This window comes from Quercus lobata, chromosome 4 (genome assembly GCF_001633185.2).
Source record: "Quercus lobata isolate SW786 chromosome 4, ValleyOak3.0 Primary Assembly, whole genome shotgun sequence".
Classification (NCBI taxonomy): Eukaryota; Viridiplantae; Streptophyta; class Magnoliopsida; order Fagales; family Fagaceae; genus Quercus; species Quercus lobata.
The window spans coordinates 66,950,122-66,970,218 of NC_044907.1; the positions used below are offsets into that span (position 1 = coordinate 66,950,122).

Genomic DNA, 20,097 nt, shown 5'->3' on the forward strand with positions numbered 1-20,097 from the left:
CTTCCCAAGGAAGGGGTCAAGATAAAGTTGAAGAAGTAAGCGACCCGACTAACTTTTGTATTAGTTCTAATTTAGTGTTTTTTTTTTTTTTTTTTTTTTTTTTTTTTTTTCTGTTTGTTTTAAGGATATTGGAATCATTGTAATTAAATTTTTTGACTAAATGTATGAAATTCCTTTCTCCCTTTTCTCTTCATTTTTTTTTTTTTACATTATGTGTTTATTGTCATTACTGCTATTGTTATTACTGTGAACCTTGTGTCTCATGAATTGGTTATCCTAATGGGTGAAAATGGCTATGTACATATCATATTTGAAATTAGATCTTTAAATTCTAACTCATCGGCATTAGGGGGGCATTTAGTTTGCGTTTGCTCATATTTTTAGGGAGTGGGGACTGAGTAGATGACCTGAGGTACTGAGTGTATCACCTGAGGTACCAAGTGTATACTTAGACTATATTCGCAACTTAGATTTTCTTGAAGTAGCTAGTTTCCCCACAGGTTTAAGTCCGAGGACCATGCAAGACCTTGGTTCTGTCTAGTACTTAGATAGTTGCCAAAAATACAAGACATATAACCATAATGGACTGAAAATTTGAATTAGAGAAATGCTTTTTTCAATAATAATACCTTCTCAGGTTATTTACATTCCATGGACGAGGTACAACTTTTTCATCTAAGTCTTCTAAGTAGTGTGTGCCTATTCCTACTACTGAAGTAATTCGGTATGGTCCTTCCCAATTGGGTCCAAGCTTCCCCCAGGATGGGTTCTTGGCAACACCCATAACTTTCCTTAGCATTAAGTCCTCAGGTGCTAACGGTCTAAGCTTCACATTAGCATCATATCCCTGCTTGAGCTTCTGGTGGTAATAGGCCAACTAGATCATTGCCTTTTCTCTTCGTTCGTCGATCAGGTCTAGGTTCTTCCCCAATAGTTCATCATTACTGTCCGGGGTGAAGGAGTTCGTCCTCAGCGTTGGGAAGTTTGCCTTTAGAGGGATAATAGTCTCGGCCCCATAGGTCATGGTAAAAGGTGTCTCTCCTATTGACCGTCGTGGTGTAGTCTGATAAGTCCATAAGACGTGCGACAACTCTTCTACCCATCTTCCATTGGCGTCATCCAGTCTCTTCTTAAGCCCACTGACTATGACCTTGTTGACAGCCTCAGTCTGCCCATTTCCTTGAGGATAAGCTGGGGTTGAGTACCTGTTAGTGATCCCCAGCTCGCAGCAGTATCTTCTGAAGGCCTTGTTGTCAAATTGGAGTCCATTATCTGAAATGAGGGTACGAAGGACCCCGAATTGTGTAACAATGTTTCTCCAGATGAATTTCTTAGCATCCACATCTCTGATGTTTGTCAATGACTCAGCTTCGACCCATTTGGTGAAGTAATGTGTGCCGACCAACAAATATCTCTTATTTCCTGCCGCCTTTGGGAAAGGGCCTACAATATCCACGCCCCACTAGGCGAACGGCCATGGACTGGACAAAGGGTTGAGGACCCCTCCTGGCTGATGAATATTTGGGGCGAACCTTTGGCACTAGTCACACTTCTTAACATATTCCAGGGCTTCCTTCTACATCCCTGGCCACCAATATCCCTACGACAGAGATCTTCCTCTTGTGTGACTCCCACAAATCCCTTCGTGTAGCTCTTCAAGCAATAACTCTAATGCTTCTGGGTGAATACACAGTAAATATGGCCTAGAATAAGAGCGCCTATACAATTTGTGATCCTTGGACAACCAGAACCAAGGGGCATTTCTTCGTATTTTTTCAGCCTCTGATTTCTCCTTGGGCAGGACATCATCTTTGAGGAACCTCACTATAGGGTCCATCCAGCTAAGACCCACTCTAACCTCATGGATATGGACCATACCTTTTGCTACTTCATTTGCTTTATCCAGATGCTCGACAAGAATAATTCGAGACATACCCCCTGCCGAGGAGGTAGCAAGCGTGGCCAATGAATCTGCATGAGTGTTTCCACTTCTGGAGACGTGTGACAGGCAGAAAAGATCGAAGTCTAACTGCAAGCGTTTGACCTGGCTTAAGTACTCTTGCATCCTTGCGTCTCTGGCTTCTAACTCTCCCTTTACCTGGCCCACTACTAGTCTCGAGTCCGAGAGCATCTTCACTGGTTTTCCTCCCATTTTCTGCACCATGGCCATTCCTTGCAACAAGGCCTCATACTCGGCTTCGTTATTCGTGGCCGAGAACCCCAGTCTTAGGGATTTCTCTATGATAGCCTTCTTAGGGGATATCAGGACTAGCCCCACTCCGGACCCCCTTTGATTTGCTACGCCATCGACGTACACCTTCCAACATGGGGGTCCTGGCGTAGAGATTACCCCAACTGATTTCCCATCCATGTTGTGCTCCTTTGCTACTGTTTCTACTGGTGGTTCAGCAAATTCGGCCACCAAGTCAGCTAGGACCTGGCCCTTTATGGCAGTCCGAGGCATGTACTTGATGTCAAAAGCTCCCAGGATTGTGCTCCATATAGGGATCCTTCCAGTGTAATCAGCAATTCGAAGTACGGACTTCAAGGGAAGTTGGGTTAGAACAACTACTGTGTGGGCTTGGAAATAATGGGGAAACTTTCTCGTAGCGTGGACCACGGCCAGTATGGCTTTCTCCAGGGGTAAGTATTTGATCTCAGCTTCATGTAGCGACTTACTCACATAATAGGCTGGCTTTTGAAGGCCATTGTCATCCCGTATTAGCACTAAGCTCACGGCATGGGGGGCCACAGCAATGTATGCGTATAGAACTTCATCGGCTTCGGGACTGGATATGATGGGTGGTCGGGATAGGTATTCCTTGAGTTGCTGGAAGGCCACAATACAGTCCTCAGACCACTCAAATCCTTTCCACTTGTTGATCAAGATATAGAATGGTCTGCATCTATCCGCCAACCTGAAAATGAATCGATTCAGGGCTGCAATCATTCCAGTAAGCCTTTGGACCTCCTTGGCATTTTGTGGTGGTTTTAGATCATTTATAGCCTTGATATGGTCAAGGTTAACCTCAATTCCCCTATGAGAACCATGTAGCCCAAAAACTTGCCTGATCCCACACCAAATAAGCATTTGGAAGCGTTTAGACGCAGCTTATGCTTCCTTAAGACACCAAAGGTGCTGCCGAGGTCTCCTAGATGTTCGGACACCACTTTACTCTTCACCACCATATCATCGACATAGATTTCGATGCTCTTAACCAACTGCGGCTCGAACATTCTCGTTATCATCCTTTGATAAGTGGACCCTACATTCTTCAGACCGAACGGCATCACCTTGTAGTGATAGTTCCCAGTTGGTGTCATGAAGGCTGTCTTCTCCTGATCCTTCAGGGCTAGTGGTATTTAATGATAGCCTTGAAAGGCATCTAAGAAGCTCATTCGAGGATGGCCTGCTGTTGCATCCACCAGCTGGTCTATCCGAGGCATAGGGAACGGGTCTTTTGGGTATGTTTTATTTAGGTCCGTGAAGTCCACATAGACCCGCCATTTCCCACTTTTCTTCTTGACCACTACGGTGTTGACCAACCATTCGGGGTAAAAAACCTCTTTGATAGCCCCTACACGCTTAAGCTTCGCCACTTCATCCCTATTCGCATCGGCGTGCTCTCTTGATGGGCGACGGGGCGGCTGCTTCTTGGGAGTGATGGACGGGTTGACATTGAGATGGTGATAGATGAAGGCTGGATCAATCCCGGGAGCATCATAGGCATCCCATGCAAATATGTCAATATTCCTATTAAGAAACTCAATTAAATCCTCCTTCTCCTGAAGAGGCAGTTGAGCCCCTACCCGAAAGAACTTCTCCAGGTCACCACCAATAACCACCTCATCTAGATCTTCGCATTTTGCCTCCTCGGCAGCTGTATAAAGAGGCGAAACTGGGGTCCTTGATTGCTATAAATTCTTTTTAGTAGAGGCCGAGGCCTCCGCATCGAGCCAATGTGAGATGGCAGCCACCACACACTGCCTTGCCGTGGACTAGCAACCACGGATTTTGAGAATTTGGTCCCCTAACGGGAATTTCACCTTCTGATGCAATGAGGAAGCAACAGCCCCTAAGGTATGGAGCTAGGGCCTACCGATGATAGCTGTGTAGGGAGAGTAGGTGTCTACCACGATAAAGTTCACCTCCACTATCTTCGGGCCGGTTTGGATGGGTAGCTTGATCATACCCTTTGGAATGACAAGCTTCCCGTTGAAGCTCATCAGAGGAGAGTTGTAGGGCATCAAATCTTTCAGTTTTAACCCCAGCCCCTTGTAGAGGTCGGGGTACATAACCTTGGCCCCACTGCCACCATCCACCATCACTATTTTCATATTATAGTCCCCGATTCTGAGAGTGATCAACAAGGCATCATCGTGGGGCTGGATGGTTCCGATCTTGTCTTCTTCTAAAAAACTCAATTTTGGATGAAAGTTTATTCTGGCCCTCTTCAATTCTGGCTGGGTTTCCTCGGCAGGCCGCTGAGCCACAAATAACACTCATGAGGGGTGCGTGCCTATTCTTCCTGTCGCGGCCAGGATTACATTAATCATCCCTACGGGTGGCCTTAGGTAGTATCTCTCTGGGGTTCCTGATAGGTCTGGCCTTAGTGACTACTGGGATGATGCAGAAGGTGTTTCAGATTTCCTTCTCGGACTAGCTGGTCCAGATAGTTCCAGAGGTTCCTGCAGTTCTCCGTGGTATGCCCGTAGTCCTGGTGGTATTGGCAATAAAGGTTTTGATTGCGCCTCGTGGACTCTCCCGCCATCTTATTCGGCCCCTTGAAGTAGGGCTTGTTCTTGATTTTCTCTGACACCCGATGTACTGGTTCTCGGAATACAATATTGACAGTTTGTGTGTTGGCTACTTCGGATTGCCCTACGAAATCTCTCTTCGGGCGGCTGTTGTTATATCGGTCCGACTTGAAATCCCTCATCTCCTGAGGGATAACCTTCTCTTTTCTCTTACCTTGCAGCTGGTTTTCCTCTACTCGTTTATACTTATCGATCCGATCCATCAGTTGGTGCACACTGGTGGCCGGCTTGCCAGTCAGAGACTTCCTCAAGCCGTGCTCGGCTGGGAGACTGTTTTTAAAGGTGCTGATGGTGACATTGTCAAAATTGTCATCCATTTCATTATACATTTCTCAATATCTGTCCGAGTAGGCCTTTAGAGTTTCTCCATCATGCATGGATAACGACAATAAAGCGCTCAAGGGCCGAGGAGCTCTGCTGTTTGTGATGAAACGGGAGCCAAAAGCTTGGGTTAGCTGCCTATAAGAATCTATGGAATTCGTCTTTAAGCCATTGAACCACCTTATCGCCACTGGTCCCAAGCTAGACGGGAAAACCTTGCACATCAGCGCCTCATTTTTAGAATGGATAGCCATTCTCTGGTTGAACTGGCTCACGTGCTCCACGGGGTCTATTTTGTCGTTGTAAATGGCGAAGGTTGGCTGCTGGAATCTTCAAGGAAGTGTGGCCCCTTCAATGGGGTGCGTGAAAGGTGACTTGGAGAGTTGATCTAGTGTCCTGCTCATGGCATCGTTTCCCAAGCCCCTAGGAGATGGGCTTTTACGCTTACGCCTCCGGTAGTACTCTTCTTCGTGAGAAAAGGTCTCACTTAGGGGAGTTCTCGAACTTTGCCTATAGTCATCGTCACTTTCATCATCGGAGGGTATGTCAAGCCTAGAATGAGATCGCCTTCATTGTGCATGGCGCAACCTTCTCTTCAAATCATCTATCTCTCGCTGCATGGCCTGCTTATTGTTCTGACTCTGGGATACATGACTCCTAACTTCTTCTAGTTGCACGACCCGGTTGTTATTTCGTCTTTGGAGCATGTGACTACCCACACGAGAATAACTTTTGCTGGTTTGCGTGGTGTGCGCACTTCCCTCTCGGAACCTTCCATTCTCTTCATTTCGATCACGCTCAGGGTTAGGAAAGTTGCCCTGTTGTTGGGATCTAGCCGGTTCAGGCTGATGGGAGTTGCGGTAACCAAGACCACACTGTTCAGGGGTCATTTCCTCATTAATGCCGCCAGAACGTTAGTTGGGTGCATTTAATGCGGAGGTGACAGTTTTTCCTTGAATTACTCCTACACCATACCCTCATGGGTGTCCTACTACACTTGTCCTTTTTCTAAGAGCGCTCTGGGAGGCTACCTTTGACGGCGTGCCATTCTTTCCTTTTGGGATCTAGACTGCCGAAAACAGGATTGTCCTCAGCAACGTTTCTAGGCTATCTGGGCTTTCTTTGTTCGTCCTCGACCATTTCTTCCTCCTCAACGTGGGCCTTGGGCTTAGTATAAAGTAAGTCGAGGTTGTCAAATTCTTTGACCCCACAATTATTATTATTATTATTATTATTATTATTATTGTAGGGGTGATAGGCCCAGGAATATATATTTATGTGTATATTGGGCCAATGGCCTAGTCCGAGGACAATAAATAATGTCATAAGAATCTGTGTTGGTGAGTAAAGAGGAGAGGCCTGATCATGATGGTCCAAAAAAGTGGTTCGATGAGGAATTCTTCCTCGGCTAAGCAAAGCCGAGGTCAGAAGGTGCGGTCTGTCATCAAGGGCAACGTTCCGAACAATTCCATTGTTGAGGATAAGTATCAAGAAGGAACAGGACAGAGGAAGGCTATGAAATATTTAAGAGAAAATTGCTACCACCACATTAAATGCTCTGCAGCTAACTCTCTAGTTGCATTTATGTGGAGAAGACCCCTGAACAGTGTTGCCTTGACTGTCTCAACTCACAAAGGGCTTGAGAAGGTATTCGATGGGACAAGCACTCAAGTAGTGGCCTAGACGATCAACAAATGGAAGACCAAGATTACCAAAGGGAACTATATAATGTAAGAGACCCTCCATGAAGAGGGGATCAGAGAATTGAAAGAGAAATATTGTAGCAATAAGAACTGTACTTGTAACCAAATTGAAGGATATATACAAGAACTGATCTTTTCAGACTGTGCCGAGGATGATTTTCTATAGATAAAACATGTCTGTTCTTACTTTATTGTCATTTGGATCCACTATAATTGTTATCCAACTCATTAAAGCCTAGTTTTCCAACCCACTCTCTACAAATTCATTATATTGGGCTCTTTAGGCCTAAATTCTTCTACTTTTTGGGCTTAGGACTCAAATTGCGTCATTACAATTATTATTATTATTGATATAGAATATGAGATTTTTTTTTTCATGTTTAATTGCTTTGTTAACAATTGAAAAAAAAAAAAAAAAACCGTCCAAAAATAAATATTGTGAGTTTACAAAACTTAATCTTAAACGTTTATATATGTGTTAATTTTGTTATATTAAAAAGGTTACTAATATAATAAATACATTTATTTTGTTATATTAATTATTTTGAGCAATGCATTCATTATTTTAAGTATAATAAAATTCCAATATGATTTATATGAGAAACAATTTATTTGAAATATGGTATTTTTGCTCAGGTTTATTTTATTTTTTTGCAACAATTGAAAAAAAGTCCAAAAAAAAATGAATAAATTTAATAACACACAATAAAGAATATAAAAAAAATAATTGAAAGATATTTGCATTTTTATTTTTTCAAAATGATATTTGCATTCTTGAGTAGGCATAAAATATGATTATCTATATCAATCACTTTATCATGCAATTTTCAATTTTGTAAACACATATAGTATGATGATATATTCAAATCACTACATCACTTTTGTTATCTTTTTATTTATTTTTTTTATAAAATAGAACATAGAAAATTATAATATTTTACAAGGAAAATTATTAAAATATTGGAGGAAATTAATAACAAGTTAGTGACATGAGTGTACTGCACATTGTGCGGCAACTTGACTAGTTAATTACTCTTCCTGTCTAGTTCTTTCATCAACACCTTGTACATGCATTCCTTAAAAACCATTCCTTTTATCACCATCTATTCAATTTGAAACAATGGACATATTCTTGAGGCTCGAATCTAGAGAAAGGCAACCCCCACCTGCAAGGCTGCAAGATGCAATTACTCAAAATTGTCTTTCCAAACAATTCCTATTTAGATCAAGATACTATTTCTTCTCGTAGAATATTGGAATCCTACTTGTCTAGGTCATGTAGTAAGTGGGGTTGGAAGGTCTCGTTATGCAAATAGTATCACAGAGGCAAATAAAAGGTTGTAAGAGTCTTGGTTAATGTGTATATTAATAGTGAATGTCCGACTAAAATTGAGGTAGGTATGGGTGACAGGATTCCTTCATGGTTGGTATTGATTGCCCTGAATTCCAATTCAAAGTTCTAAATGCAAGATGTTTGGCTACTCTGTAACTAATTGTGGCAGTAATTTACATTTGGATCAAGGAAGTCCAGTACGAAAAAAGTGGATGCCTAATAAGAAGGAAACAAGGCAATCACTATAGAAATTGATGGTGGAGGATGATGATGCCGTGAAATCACCAGTGAGCCGCACAGTCACGCTCGCCACAACTAGCAACCTGCAAAGAAAAGAGAAAGTGATCTCGCCGTGGGCACTGGTGCGGTGTCGACCGAATACTCTCCGACGATCAAGTTAGTATTGTTCTCAACTCTAGAATACTAGAGAGGGTATTTTTGCGTACCTTGATTTGTGAGAGTATTCAAGCTTTTATAGTAGAAGAAGGTCGACTTTTCCTCTTTGGACTAGAAGTCTTTTCCTTGTAGGACTATGAAATCCCTAACGTGATGGGCAGATATTTCCTTGTAGAGCGAATCTCTTCATTAAGGCGGATCTTCTAGAATTGCCCTAGTGCGAGCCTCCTGATTTTCTGGGATTCCCTTTGATTCTAAACGTGCGTATCAAGCATTGTATGCGGGACTAAGCCTTGGGCCTCTGCTTAATGTCGGCCCATGATCCTGAATCCGTCAGGCCCAGATGTTGCACAATTTTTTACTCATCAATTGCCCCCTTCACCCTATGGTCCGTCAATGTTTTTAATGGACGGATCATTAGGGTGACGGTTGTAAAAATTAGGGGGATGACGACTACAATTCAAGAAGATGACGGTTTCAAATGGCTAACCCGTCAATTGAGATTTAGGAAGTTGACGGCACCAAGAAGGGTACAATCTGTTGACGTGAGCTGACAGGTTGTCAGCATTTATTGGGTATGCCACATGTCGATATCAGATTGGGCTTTGTATCGGATCGAAGCGTCGCTTCGTCTTTCGTGCATTTCCCATATATATAAGGCGCATCACTCTTTCATTTCTACTATTTTCAATCAAGAATCGTTTGTCAGAACGAACTCGTCAACCTTGTCAGAGCACTCCGTCGAGGACTTGTATCCACAGAACACACCAACCGTCAACTTTCCTCAAAGAGTGGTAAGTACTTGCTTTAATATCATAGTCAAGTTACATTTCCGTCCATGCATTTTTGTTAGGCTTATTGCACCCGTCAATACTCTTAAACCCGTCAGTCTTAGGTTTTACCGTCGATTTGTAGGAAATGTCTAGTGCGTCAAGTAACCAGTCGGTGGTTCGTGACGGGACGGAATACAAGGAGGTATACCCGTCCGGTCATAAAGACCAAGAGAGTCCCGGCGAAGATAGGAGCCCGTCTGCCTCCTCTTCGTCCTCAACAAATGAGGATGTGGAGATAGTTGAGATAGAGGGTTCTAATGACGACGAGAATCAAGCACTGGAGTCCGTTGTAGGTGCTGATGGACTAAGGCAGTTCATCATGTTACCAGAGTGGACAGTGCATAGATTCACATCCGTCATCAGGGAGAAACATTTCTGTACTTTTAGAACCAACTTCCAGATTCCGGATTACATGCCCCTCCGTCTACCCTATATGTCGGAGAAGTGTTACTACGAAGGGGTAGAAGGTGTTGGAGTATACGAGCAGGTGTTGAAGGCAGGACTTCGGTTCCCGCTCTCTACACTTCATAGGGAACTTTTGCACTATCTGGGATTGTCCGTCACCCAAATTTCTCCGAACGCCTGGAGGGTCTTCATAGCAATGGAGATTCTTTATGGTGCAATGTCAAATGGTGAAAGGAGATTGACGATCCGTGAGTTTCTTCACTGTTACCGTCCTGACGAGATTGATAGATCAAGGGGGATGTATAGTTTTGCTAGTCGGAGCCCCTTGTTGAAGATTATCTTTGAGACCCCAGACTCAAATAGAGACTGGAAGAGTCGTTACTTCTTCCTGGAGGGTGACAGATGGATGAACCGTCCAGGGGAGACGGAGTACATGCCTGTCGACACAACCTGGGGAGTGATAAACCAGTCGTGTATGCACCCGTCCCATTTTTATAATACTTTTCTTACCCGTCCATTTTATGTGCATATTTTGATCGTCTTCTCTGCAGGTAGACGGCGCCCGCAAGTTAGCCTTGAGGAATTCAGTTTCCTTGAAAAGATTTGCAGAAAAACTACGCCGGAGGAAAGGACCTGGGCTAAGTTAGTGAACCCGAAGACCATACATTGGTACTGTGACGATCCCGAGCCCACCCAAGAGGCTATTAGATACGATGAGCGAGTGCATAGAAGTAAGCCCGTCAATTTTGCTTTGCCCATTACTTAACTGTATTTAGTTTAATTTCATCCGTCATCTTTTGCAAAGATGGAAGACGCAAAAAGAAGAGCTTTGATTAAATCTCAAGCCATCAAAAAGAAGGAATCTGGCGAGGTGGTACCAAAGGGGTCGGCTCCAGCCTCGAAGAGGAAGTCGACATCAAAATCTGACCGTCCGGCTAAACAACCAAAGATCTCCCTTGAACCAGTCGTTGGCCTGATGGCTAAGGGTGTCAAGACCGTCACCCCAGCTAAGCATGGGATGGGTAAGGGTTTTATGAAGGCCCCGGACTCCAAACAAGATAGACCTCCTCCGCTCCTCCGCGACGACTCCAAGTATGCTTTGGAGAAACTGTCGTCTATTATCGCGACGGAGGACTATGAAGACCTAGGAAACCACTCGACGGAAGCTATGGGAGAGATGGGCCTTTTCGCCGTTGCTCAAGTAAGTTTTGCCCGTCAATTATGTTTTTTCTCCCTTTTTTTCTTTTATTATTACGTGACGGACTATCTTGTCAGTTTGTAGTCGTTGGTCATGATGAAGGGATTGTTGGATCAATGCCTTAACCATGAAAATGCTTTGGACCGAGTTCGTGCAACGGCAGAACAGACGGAGAAAGAGCTTGGTCAACTCCATAAATGGAAGTCCAACATGGAGAAGAAGCTGGAGCTCTCTGAGCAAGCAAGGAAAGAACTGGAGCAGAAGATGGATGAGGCGTCGTCGGTCTTAGAGAAGAAGGAGAAGGAAATTAAAGTGTTAAAGGAAGAGATCCGTCTCGCTAAGGAAGTAGCCGTCCAGGAGTACCGTGACTCAGATTCCTTGTTAAGCAAGCTGGCGGACTCTTTTCTGCAAGGCTTTGATGACTCGCTTCGTCAGGTCAAGAAAATCTATCCTGAGCTAGATGTATCAATGATCAAAGTTGACGACCAAGGCCAGACCTCTGCAATTCCCATTGCTTCCGAAAATACGGAGGACCTCTTCGGAGACGAAACAGCTCAGGGTGACGGAGAGTCCGCTGTGCTGAAGGAGGTTCCTGTTGCCGACCCCAAGAAAGTAGATTGATCTCTTGTAAATGTTGAGGAGGATCCGTCCCCTTTTTTGTATGTTTTTAGTACTTTGTAGACGGTTTGTTTTAAGTTAGCTTTTGTACCGAACAATGTTTTTCTTTCATTATATGTTTACGCATATTTTTGTTACTGGTTAAGTATTTGTATCCGTTAAGGATTTTTCTCTCCGTCTTCTTGTATGTTAAGTGTTAATTTGGACAAACTAGTCTTTTGATCCATCCACTTTAAAAAGCTTTTATCTCACCTCTAATTGGACCCGTCTATTACGGATAGGATATACTATCCGTCCACTTTGTGGTGGTTGACCTTTAATATGGTCGTCCACTTCGTGGACTAGTAAGAATTTTAGCCGTTTCAGTGGTCCGTCCACTTTGTGGGTAGCTCTTTATCGTCTTGTTGTTCGTCCACTTCGTGGGCGTTTGGAACCGTCTGTTTTGGGAGCATAATTATTTCAACCGTTTTTATGGTCCGTCCACTTTTGTGGGCAGCTTTTTATCGAGTCGATGATCCGTTCACCTTGTGGTGGTTATACCGTCCAATTTATGGACTTATAAAACATTTTCACCGTTTTGATGATCCGTCCACTTTGTGGCGGCTATACCGTCCACTTTATGGACTTGTAAAATTATTCATCGTTTTGGGTGATCCGTCCACTTTGTGGCGGCTATACCGTCCACTTTATGGACTTGTAAAATTATTCATCGTTTTGGGTGATCCGTCCACTTTGTGGCGGCTATACCGTCCACTTTATGGACTTGTAAAATTATTCACCGTTTTGGGTGATCCGTCCACTTTGTGGATAGTTTTTTTTACCGTTGTAGTGATCCGTCCACTCTGTGGTGGTGAAACCGTCCAGTTAATGGACTTGCAAAACACTTTCCACCTTTTTGGTAATCCGTCCGCTTTGTGGACAGTTCTTTTTCCGTCGTAATGATCCGTCCACTTTTGTGGCGGTGATACCGTCCAGTTTACGGACTTTGCAAAATATTTTCACCTTTTCAGTGATCCGTCCACTTTGTGGACAGTTCTTATATGGTGGTCGTCCGTCCACTTTATGGCGGTTACACCGTCCGGTTTATGGACTTGTAAAATATTTTCACCGTTTAGGTGATCCGTCCACCTTGTGGACAGTTCTTTGTAGCACATCCACACATCCATAAAAAATTAAATTGTCTGTGAATCACTTAAACAAATAAGAAAAACAAGTGCCTGCCCCCTTGGGCTTAAAAGGGCACATAAAAAGATTGTATCAAAAGTTGGAAAAAACGTAGTAAAAGTTGACAGAAAAATATTCTTCTTCTTTCTACGGGTAGTATTTCCGAAGATGCTCTGAGTTCCATGGGTGCTGTAGTGGTCGTCCCTCCAACGTCTCGAGGTGGTAGGTCCCCTTCCTTTGCCATGACATGATCCTGTAGGGTCCTTCCCAGTTGGGGCCGAGTTTCCCTTGCGAGAAGTCTCTGGCGGCACCCATTACTTTCCGCAGCACTAGGTCCCCGACCCCGAAGTCCCTGTGCCTTACTTTGTTGTTGTAATGTCTCGCCATGAGATTCTGATAGCGTGCTAGTCTTTGCTCGGCCGTCGCTCTGACTTCGTCCAGTAGATCAAGTTGGAGGCGCATAGCTTCTTTATTTGCACCTTCGTTGTAGTTCTCCACACGGTAACTGGTGAGTCCCACTTCTGCAGGGATGACAGCTTCTGTACCATACGCTAGACGGAAAGGTGTTTCTCCCGTGGGTGTTCTTGCTGTGGTTCGGTATGCCCATAGGACGCTCGGTAGTTCGTCTGGCCATAAGCCTTTTGCTCCTTCAAGACGGATCTTGATTATCTTGAGTAGGGACCAGTTCGTGACCTCTACCTACCCATTCGCCTGTGGGTGTGCGGGTGACGAGTAATGATTTCTGATCCCTAGTTCTGCGCAGAAGTCTCTGAAAACATTGTTGTCGAACTGTTTGCCGTTGTCAGAGACCAGTACCCTGGGGATCCCGTACCTGCATATGATGTTTCTCCAGACAAAACTTCGGATATTTTTCTCCGCAATGGTGGCTAAAGCTTCCGCCTCGACCCACTTGGTGAAGTAGTCTATGCCGACGACCAAGAATTTTAACTGTCTAACTGCTGTAGGAAAAGGGCCCATAATGTCAAGTCCCCATTGTGCAAATAGCCAGGGTGTCGTCATAGGTGTCAGCTCTTCGGACGGCTGCCTGATGAAATTGCTGAACCTCTGGCATTTGTCGCAACATTGGACATAGGCTTGCACGTCCTTCATCATTGTAGGCCAGTAGTACCTTGCACGGATCAGCTTATGTACCAGTGATCGCGCCCCTGAGTGGTTTCCGCAGATACCCTCATGCACTTCTCTCATTACATAATTCGCCTCTTCTTTGCACAAACACCTCAGGTATGGTCGAGAAAAACCTCTTTTATATAGGATGTCTTTTATCAGCACGAACCGTGAAGCCTGGACCTTCAATTTTCTGGCGGCGCCTTTCTCGTCCGGTAACACCCCGTCCTTTAGGTAGGCGATTAATGGCCCAGCCCAGTCACACTCAGAGCCCCCAACCTGCATGTTTGTTTCGTTATCGATTAATGAGGATGTTTGCACGAACGATAATACCTGTTCGGGGATCACTACGAACTCGGCTGATGCAGACTTTGCCAATTGGTCTGCCCACCCGTTCTCTTCCCGTGGGATTTGAACGAATTTGACTTCAATGCTGCTAATCCGGTTCTTCACTTCCTCCAAGTATCTCTTCATCCTATCATTTTTGCACTCGTAGTCGCCATTGATCTGACTTGTTACAACTTGCGAATCGCAGTGGACGATTACGCTCTCCGCTCCCGCGGCCCTTGCGAGGTCTAGTCCTGCTACCAAGGCCTCATACTCTGCTTCGTTGTTGGTTACTGGAAAGTCCAGGCGGATCATGCATCGTATCGTGTCTCCCCGCGGAGTTTGTATAACGACTCCAGCTCCTCCGGTTCGCCTGTTTGAGGACCCGTCGGTGTAGATTTTCCACTGTTCCCTTACTTCTTCCAATTGGTCCTCCCCGAGTGTAAATTCGGCTATGAAGTCAGCAACTGCCTGTCCTTTCATCGCCGTCCGGGGTCGGTATTGGATATCGAACTCGCTTAGCTCTATTGCCCACAAGGCCATTCTTCCCGCTGCTTCCGGGCTGTTCATAGCTTTCCTCAGTGGCTTGTCTGTTAAAACAATGATTGTGTGTGCCTGGAAGTACGGCTTAAGTCTCCGCGCAGCTATTACTAGCGCAAAAGCCCACTTCTCCATTTGGGGGTACCTCTCCTCTGCTCCACGGAGTGCACGGCTGGTAAAATAGACAGGTTTTTGTATCCCTTCCTCCTCCCTTACTAAAGCTGCGCTTACTGCGGCATGTGATACTGCTAAGTAAAGGTAGAGTTCTTCACCTTGCACGGATGGACTGAGTAGTGGAGGAGATGAGAGATACGCTTTTAAATCGTTGAAGGCCGCTTGGCACTCATCCGTCCACTCAAATGACTTAGGGTTCTGAAGAATGGTAAGCACCTGTCCGTCGCCCTTGAAACGAATCTGTTTAAGGCCGCAATCTTTCCATTTAAACTCTGGACTTCCTTGACCGTCCTCGGGGGTTCTAACTCCATTATGACCCGTACCTTCTCCGGGTTAACTTCTATTCCTCTCTGGGATACCATAAAACCCAGGAATTTTCCCGCTGTGACCCCGAACGCGCACTTGCTTGGATTTAGCTTCATGTTGAATGACCAAATTGTGTTGAACGTTTCTCGGAGGTCGCCCAGATGATCTTTTTCGTGCAGACTTTTGACTAACATGTCGTCAACGTAAACCTGAACGTTCCTGCCTATTTGATGTGCAAACATCTTGTTCATTAGCCTCTGGTACGTTGCTCCAGCGTTTTTAAGTCCGAAGGGCATTACCTTGTAGCAGAATAATCCTTGGCTGGTCACGAAGGAGGTTTTTTCTTAGTCAGATTCGTCCATCCGGATTTGGTTGTAGCCTGAGAAGGCGTCCATGAAGCTTAGGAGCTGATGTCTTGCAGTTGAATCCACCAGGGTATCTATCCGTGGGAGCGGGTAGCTGTCTTTGGGGCAAGCTCTGTTGAGATCCGTGAAGTCTACACACATCCGCCAATTCCCGTTTGCTTTCTTCACCATAACGACGTTCGCCAGCCAATCGGGATAATACACCTCTCTGATGAAGCCTGCCCCTAGTAACTTCTGAACTTCCTCGGCTATGGCCTTATCCCGCTCCTGGGCGAAGGCTCTTTTCTTTTGCCTGACTGGAGGAAAGGAAGGTGACACATTCAACCTGTGGACCATGACTGATGGGTCGATACCCGGCATGTCTTCATGGTTCCAAGCGAACACGTCTTGGTTACTTTTTAGGAAAGTCGTGATCGTCTGTCGCACCGGCCAACTGGCCAGCGTGCCGATTTTGGTTGTCCGTTCAGGCCGTGCGTCATCCAATCTAATTTCTTCTAGCTCTTCAACTGGCTCTGCCGTTACTTTCTGTTTCCCGATACACATCGTCTGCTGTTGATCCTCCATTTCTATCATGGCAATGTAGCACTCTCGGGCAGCAACTTGATTTCCCCGCAACTCTCCTACTCCGTACTCCGTCGGGAATTTAACCATTAGGTGGTAAGTGGAAGTTACCGCCTTCCAAGAATTGAGTGTTGGTCGGCCAAGGATGGCGTTGTAGGCGGACGAGCAGTCGACTACGAGAAATGTCATTTCCTTGGCGATTTGCTGAGGATAGTCACCTGCTGTCACTGTTAGAGTTATTGCGCCCAAAGGGAATATCCTTGCGCCCCCAAATCCCACGAGTGGGGCGTTCGTTGAAGATAATAATTCCCTGTCAATTCTCATCTGCTGGAATGTTGGATAGTACAGTATGTCCGCTGAGCTACCGTTGTCGACAAGCACCCGATGCATATTATAATCTCCAATCTGCAGGCTGACCACGAGCGCATCGTCATGGGGATGGTGAAGTCTCCGAGCATCATCCTCTGAAAAGTGTATGACGGGATTGCCTATTCGTGGCATCTTTGGTACGGATCCTGTGAGTTGGACGCTATGGACCGTCCTAAGGTAGGTTTTGCGAGCTTTTTTGGAAGACCCAGCTGCAACTGTGCCCCCTATTATCATCCGAATGTCCCCTATTGGTGGTCGGGGGCGCTCATTCTCCCGTCGTGGGGTCTGCTCTTCCGGTTTGTCGGTCTTTTCCCTGTTGACGAACCTTTGCAACTTTCCTTGTCTGATCAGTGCCTCAATCTGCTGCTTCAAGTCATAGCAGTTGGCAGTGTCGTGCCCGTGGTCCCGATGAAAGCGACAATACTTGTCCCTCGGTCTTTTGTTGGGATCTCCTTTTAATTTCCCTGGGAATGTCAATGCTCCTTCATCTTTGATTTGCATCAGCACCTGGTCGATTGGGGCGGTTAATGGTGTGAAATTGGTGAATCTTCCCGTGGGGGGTCTGAAACGCCTTTCATCACGCTGATCCCCGGTTCTAGCGACCTTTCGCCCCTTATCTTGCCGCATATCCTCTTGTCTCTCCCTCTTCTTAGGTTTCTCTTCGCGGGCCAACAGTGCGTCTTCCGCATTCATAAACTTGGTAGCCCTGTAGAGTACATCCGCCATGGTCTTCGGGTCGTTCTTGTACAAGGAAAACAAGAACTTCCCCTTCCGCAGCCCGCTTGTAAACGCGGCTACCAGTATCTTATCATCCGCTTCATCGATCGAAAGGGCTTCTTTGTTGAAACGGGTTATGTAGGCTTGCAACGTCTTGTCTTCTCGCTGCTTTATGCTCATCAAGCACGCGGTGGACCTCTTGTACCAATGTCCGCCAATGAAGTGGGAGGTGAACTGGGCGCTCAACTCCTTGAAAGTATTGATTGAGTTCGGTGTCAGTCTACTGAACCAGACCCTCGCAGGTCCCTTTAGTGTGGTTGGGAACGCTCTGCACATGATCTCGTCAGGTACCCCCTGAAGGTGCATTAGGGTCTTGAAGGTCTCTAGATGGTCAAGCGGGTCCTTGACCCCGTCGTAACTTTCGATCTGAGGCATTCGGAACTTTGGTGGTAAGGGGGATGAGTTAACGGGCGCAGTGAATGGTGAGTCGGTCCTGTTCACTAAATCATCAAGGTCGGAGGATACCTGCCCTTTGAGGGCGTTCATCATGACCTCCATCTGCTCCTTCATCGCCTGCATCTCCGCGATGATAGGTGGGGGAGCAAGATCCGTGAGAGACGGAAGGCTTTCGTTTTGCCGCTCCTGTCGGCTTGGGATGTTGCTATCCTCTGGATTCTCCCGCTCCCCTCGTTCGGCACTGTCACCTTCCTGGTTTCGTTCCTGAGGGTTAGGTCCTACATCCCTTTGACGTAGCTGTTCCTCCAAGTCATGATTCTGTTTTGTGAGTCGTTTGACAGCCGTCATGAGGGTCTAGACCTGCCTTTCCAGTGCGGTAGATCTTGGCGGTTCATCTCCTTAGGCGTTGCTGGTGGTGGCCATTGAACGAGTGAGTACCATGCAACTTTTACGTCCGAGAGGCGATAATCTTTTTCGCGTTTCCCACAGACAGCGCCAACTGATGATGCCGTGAAATCACCAGTGAGCCGCACAGTCACACTCGCCGCAACTAGCAACCTGCAAAGAAAAGAGAAAGTGATCTCGCCGTGGGCACCGGTGTGGTGTCGACCGAATACCCTCCGACGATCAAGTTAGTATTGTTCTCAACTCTAGAATACTAGAGAGGGTATTTTTGCGTACCTTGATTTGCAAGAGTATTCAAGCTTTTATAGTAGAAGAAGGTCGACTTTTCCTCTTTGGACTAGAAGTCTTTTCCTTGTAGGACTATGAAATCCCTAACGTGATGGGCAGATATTTCCTTGTAGAGCGAATCTCTTCATTAAGGCGGATCTTCTAGAATTGCCCTAGTGCGAGCCTCCTGATTTTCTGGGATTCCCTTTGATTCTAAACGTGCGTATCAAGCATTGTATGCGGGACTAAGCCTTGGGCCTCTGCTTAATGTCTGCCCATGATCCTGAATCCGTCAGGCCCAGATGTTGCACAATTTTTTACCCATCAGAGGAAAAGATTAATTTTGAAAGAGAAACACAAGAAATGAAAAAGGCATCTAAAAGAAAATCTACTGCTTCCTATAATAGATTGTTATTCTTGAAATCATTGAGGAAGCCTTAAAGTGTAGTACTTAAACAAAGGTGAATACTTTGAAGAGGGGATTGATACAAACTTCGGGGATCATGAATGTTTAAGGATAGGCCTCCTCTTATTCCTTTCTGTGGGGGTAAGAATTGGCTAATTTGAAATACAAGGGGTGTTAATGACGCAATGAGAAGTTGACAAAGTTGTGAAAAGGCTTAATCTTATTCTTATTTGATTGGTGGAAACTAAAATTAGAAAAAATAACATCCAATGTATTAAAGACTTCTTGTTGCTTAGATGGGAATGTATATCTAATCAATGTTTAGGGAAAATATGGCTATTCTGGAATAATGTATGAATGGATTACCAATTCTCTCTTTTTTATATGCTACAAATGTTAGAATAGAAAAAAAAGGGGTCGAACTAGAAATATTTAAGGATATTGTTAATAATTTACCTTGGTGGCTTGTTATAGATTTTAATGTTGTAAGAAGCCCTAAGGAGAATCTAGGGGATATCCTTACGAATTTTAGAATTAAAATTTAATCATTGTGTGAGTTTTGGAATTAGATGATCTTGTTTGTTTGTTTGTTTTTTATTTATTTTTTTTTTTTTATATACTTGGGCTAATTAAAGATGTGAGAATATTTCACAGTAGTTATGTAGGTATAGCTAATGCATTTTTGAATTTTTATTACCTAGGGTTTCAAATCATTTCCAGCTCTTATTTCTATCTCCAGTAATACAAATTTAGCCCAAAACCATTTAAGTCTTTCAATTTTTGGAGTGAGCATCAATATTTTCATTAGTTTACATCAACTATTTCACATTTCTACAATTGATGCAGAAATGTCCATAGAATGAAATAACTAATTTGAAAAAAAGTGACTTGACATAATGAAAGCCCTAATTAAAAATCCCTAAACACGGGAGGGGATTGGGGGAGATAAAGAACATGGGGAAAGGGGACACTCATAAATAAATAAGCACATGTAACTAAGAAACTTATTAATGTATATATAGAAATATAAAGTAAGAAAAACAAAAACCAAGAGGCTTGTAGCTTAACCAGCACCTCTTATTGTTAAAAATAAAGACGTTTAGGGTACAAATTCTTCATTTCTAACTATCAAATTACTATTAGAAAATAAATAGGTTGAGATGGTCACTTGTCCAACCAAATTGGACTGTTTACACTCCTAGTTAAAAGGAAACTAAATGGTATAGTCCATGCAATGGCCAAATATTCACTCTTTTTCGATACATCGATTATTGGGGGTGAAAGGATTTG

The 20,097-nt window shown here is 44.6% G+C and overlaps 3 protein-coding genes across 3 annotated transcripts; all 3 read right to left on the reverse strand.

Moving 5' to 3' along the window:
- Positions 1-1,600: 1,600 nt before the first annotated feature.
- LOC115985651 lies at positions 1,601-4,326 on the reverse strand. The gene is made up of 3 exons (XM_031108571.1): positions 4,101-4,326; positions 3,548-3,881; positions 1,601-3,068 (listed from the first exon to the last, which is right to left on the reverse strand). The coding sequence occupies exons 1-3, from the start codon at positions 4,324-4,326 to the stop codon at positions 1,601-1,603; spliced, it is 2,028 nt and encodes a 675-aa protein (XP_030964431.1).
- Positions 4,327-4,610: 284 nt separating this feature from the next.
- Positions 4,611-5,147, reverse strand: LOC115985652. The gene has a single exon (XM_031108572.1). The coding sequence runs from the start codon at positions 5,145-5,147 to the stop codon at positions 4,611-4,613; it is 537 nt and encodes a 178-aa protein (XP_030964432.1).
- A 7,789-nt stretch (positions 5,148-12,936) lies between these two features.
- On the reverse strand, positions 12,937-15,557 carry LOC115985653. Its single transcript, XM_031108574.1, has 3 exons — positions 15,279-15,557; positions 13,567-15,195; positions 12,937-13,458 (listed from the first exon to the last, which is right to left on the reverse strand). Exons 1-3 carry the CDS (start codon positions 15,555-15,557, stop codon positions 12,937-12,939), a joined length of 2,430 nt encoding a protein of 809 aa, XP_030964434.1.
- Between the last annotated feature and the right edge of the window lie 4,540 nt (positions 15,558-20,097).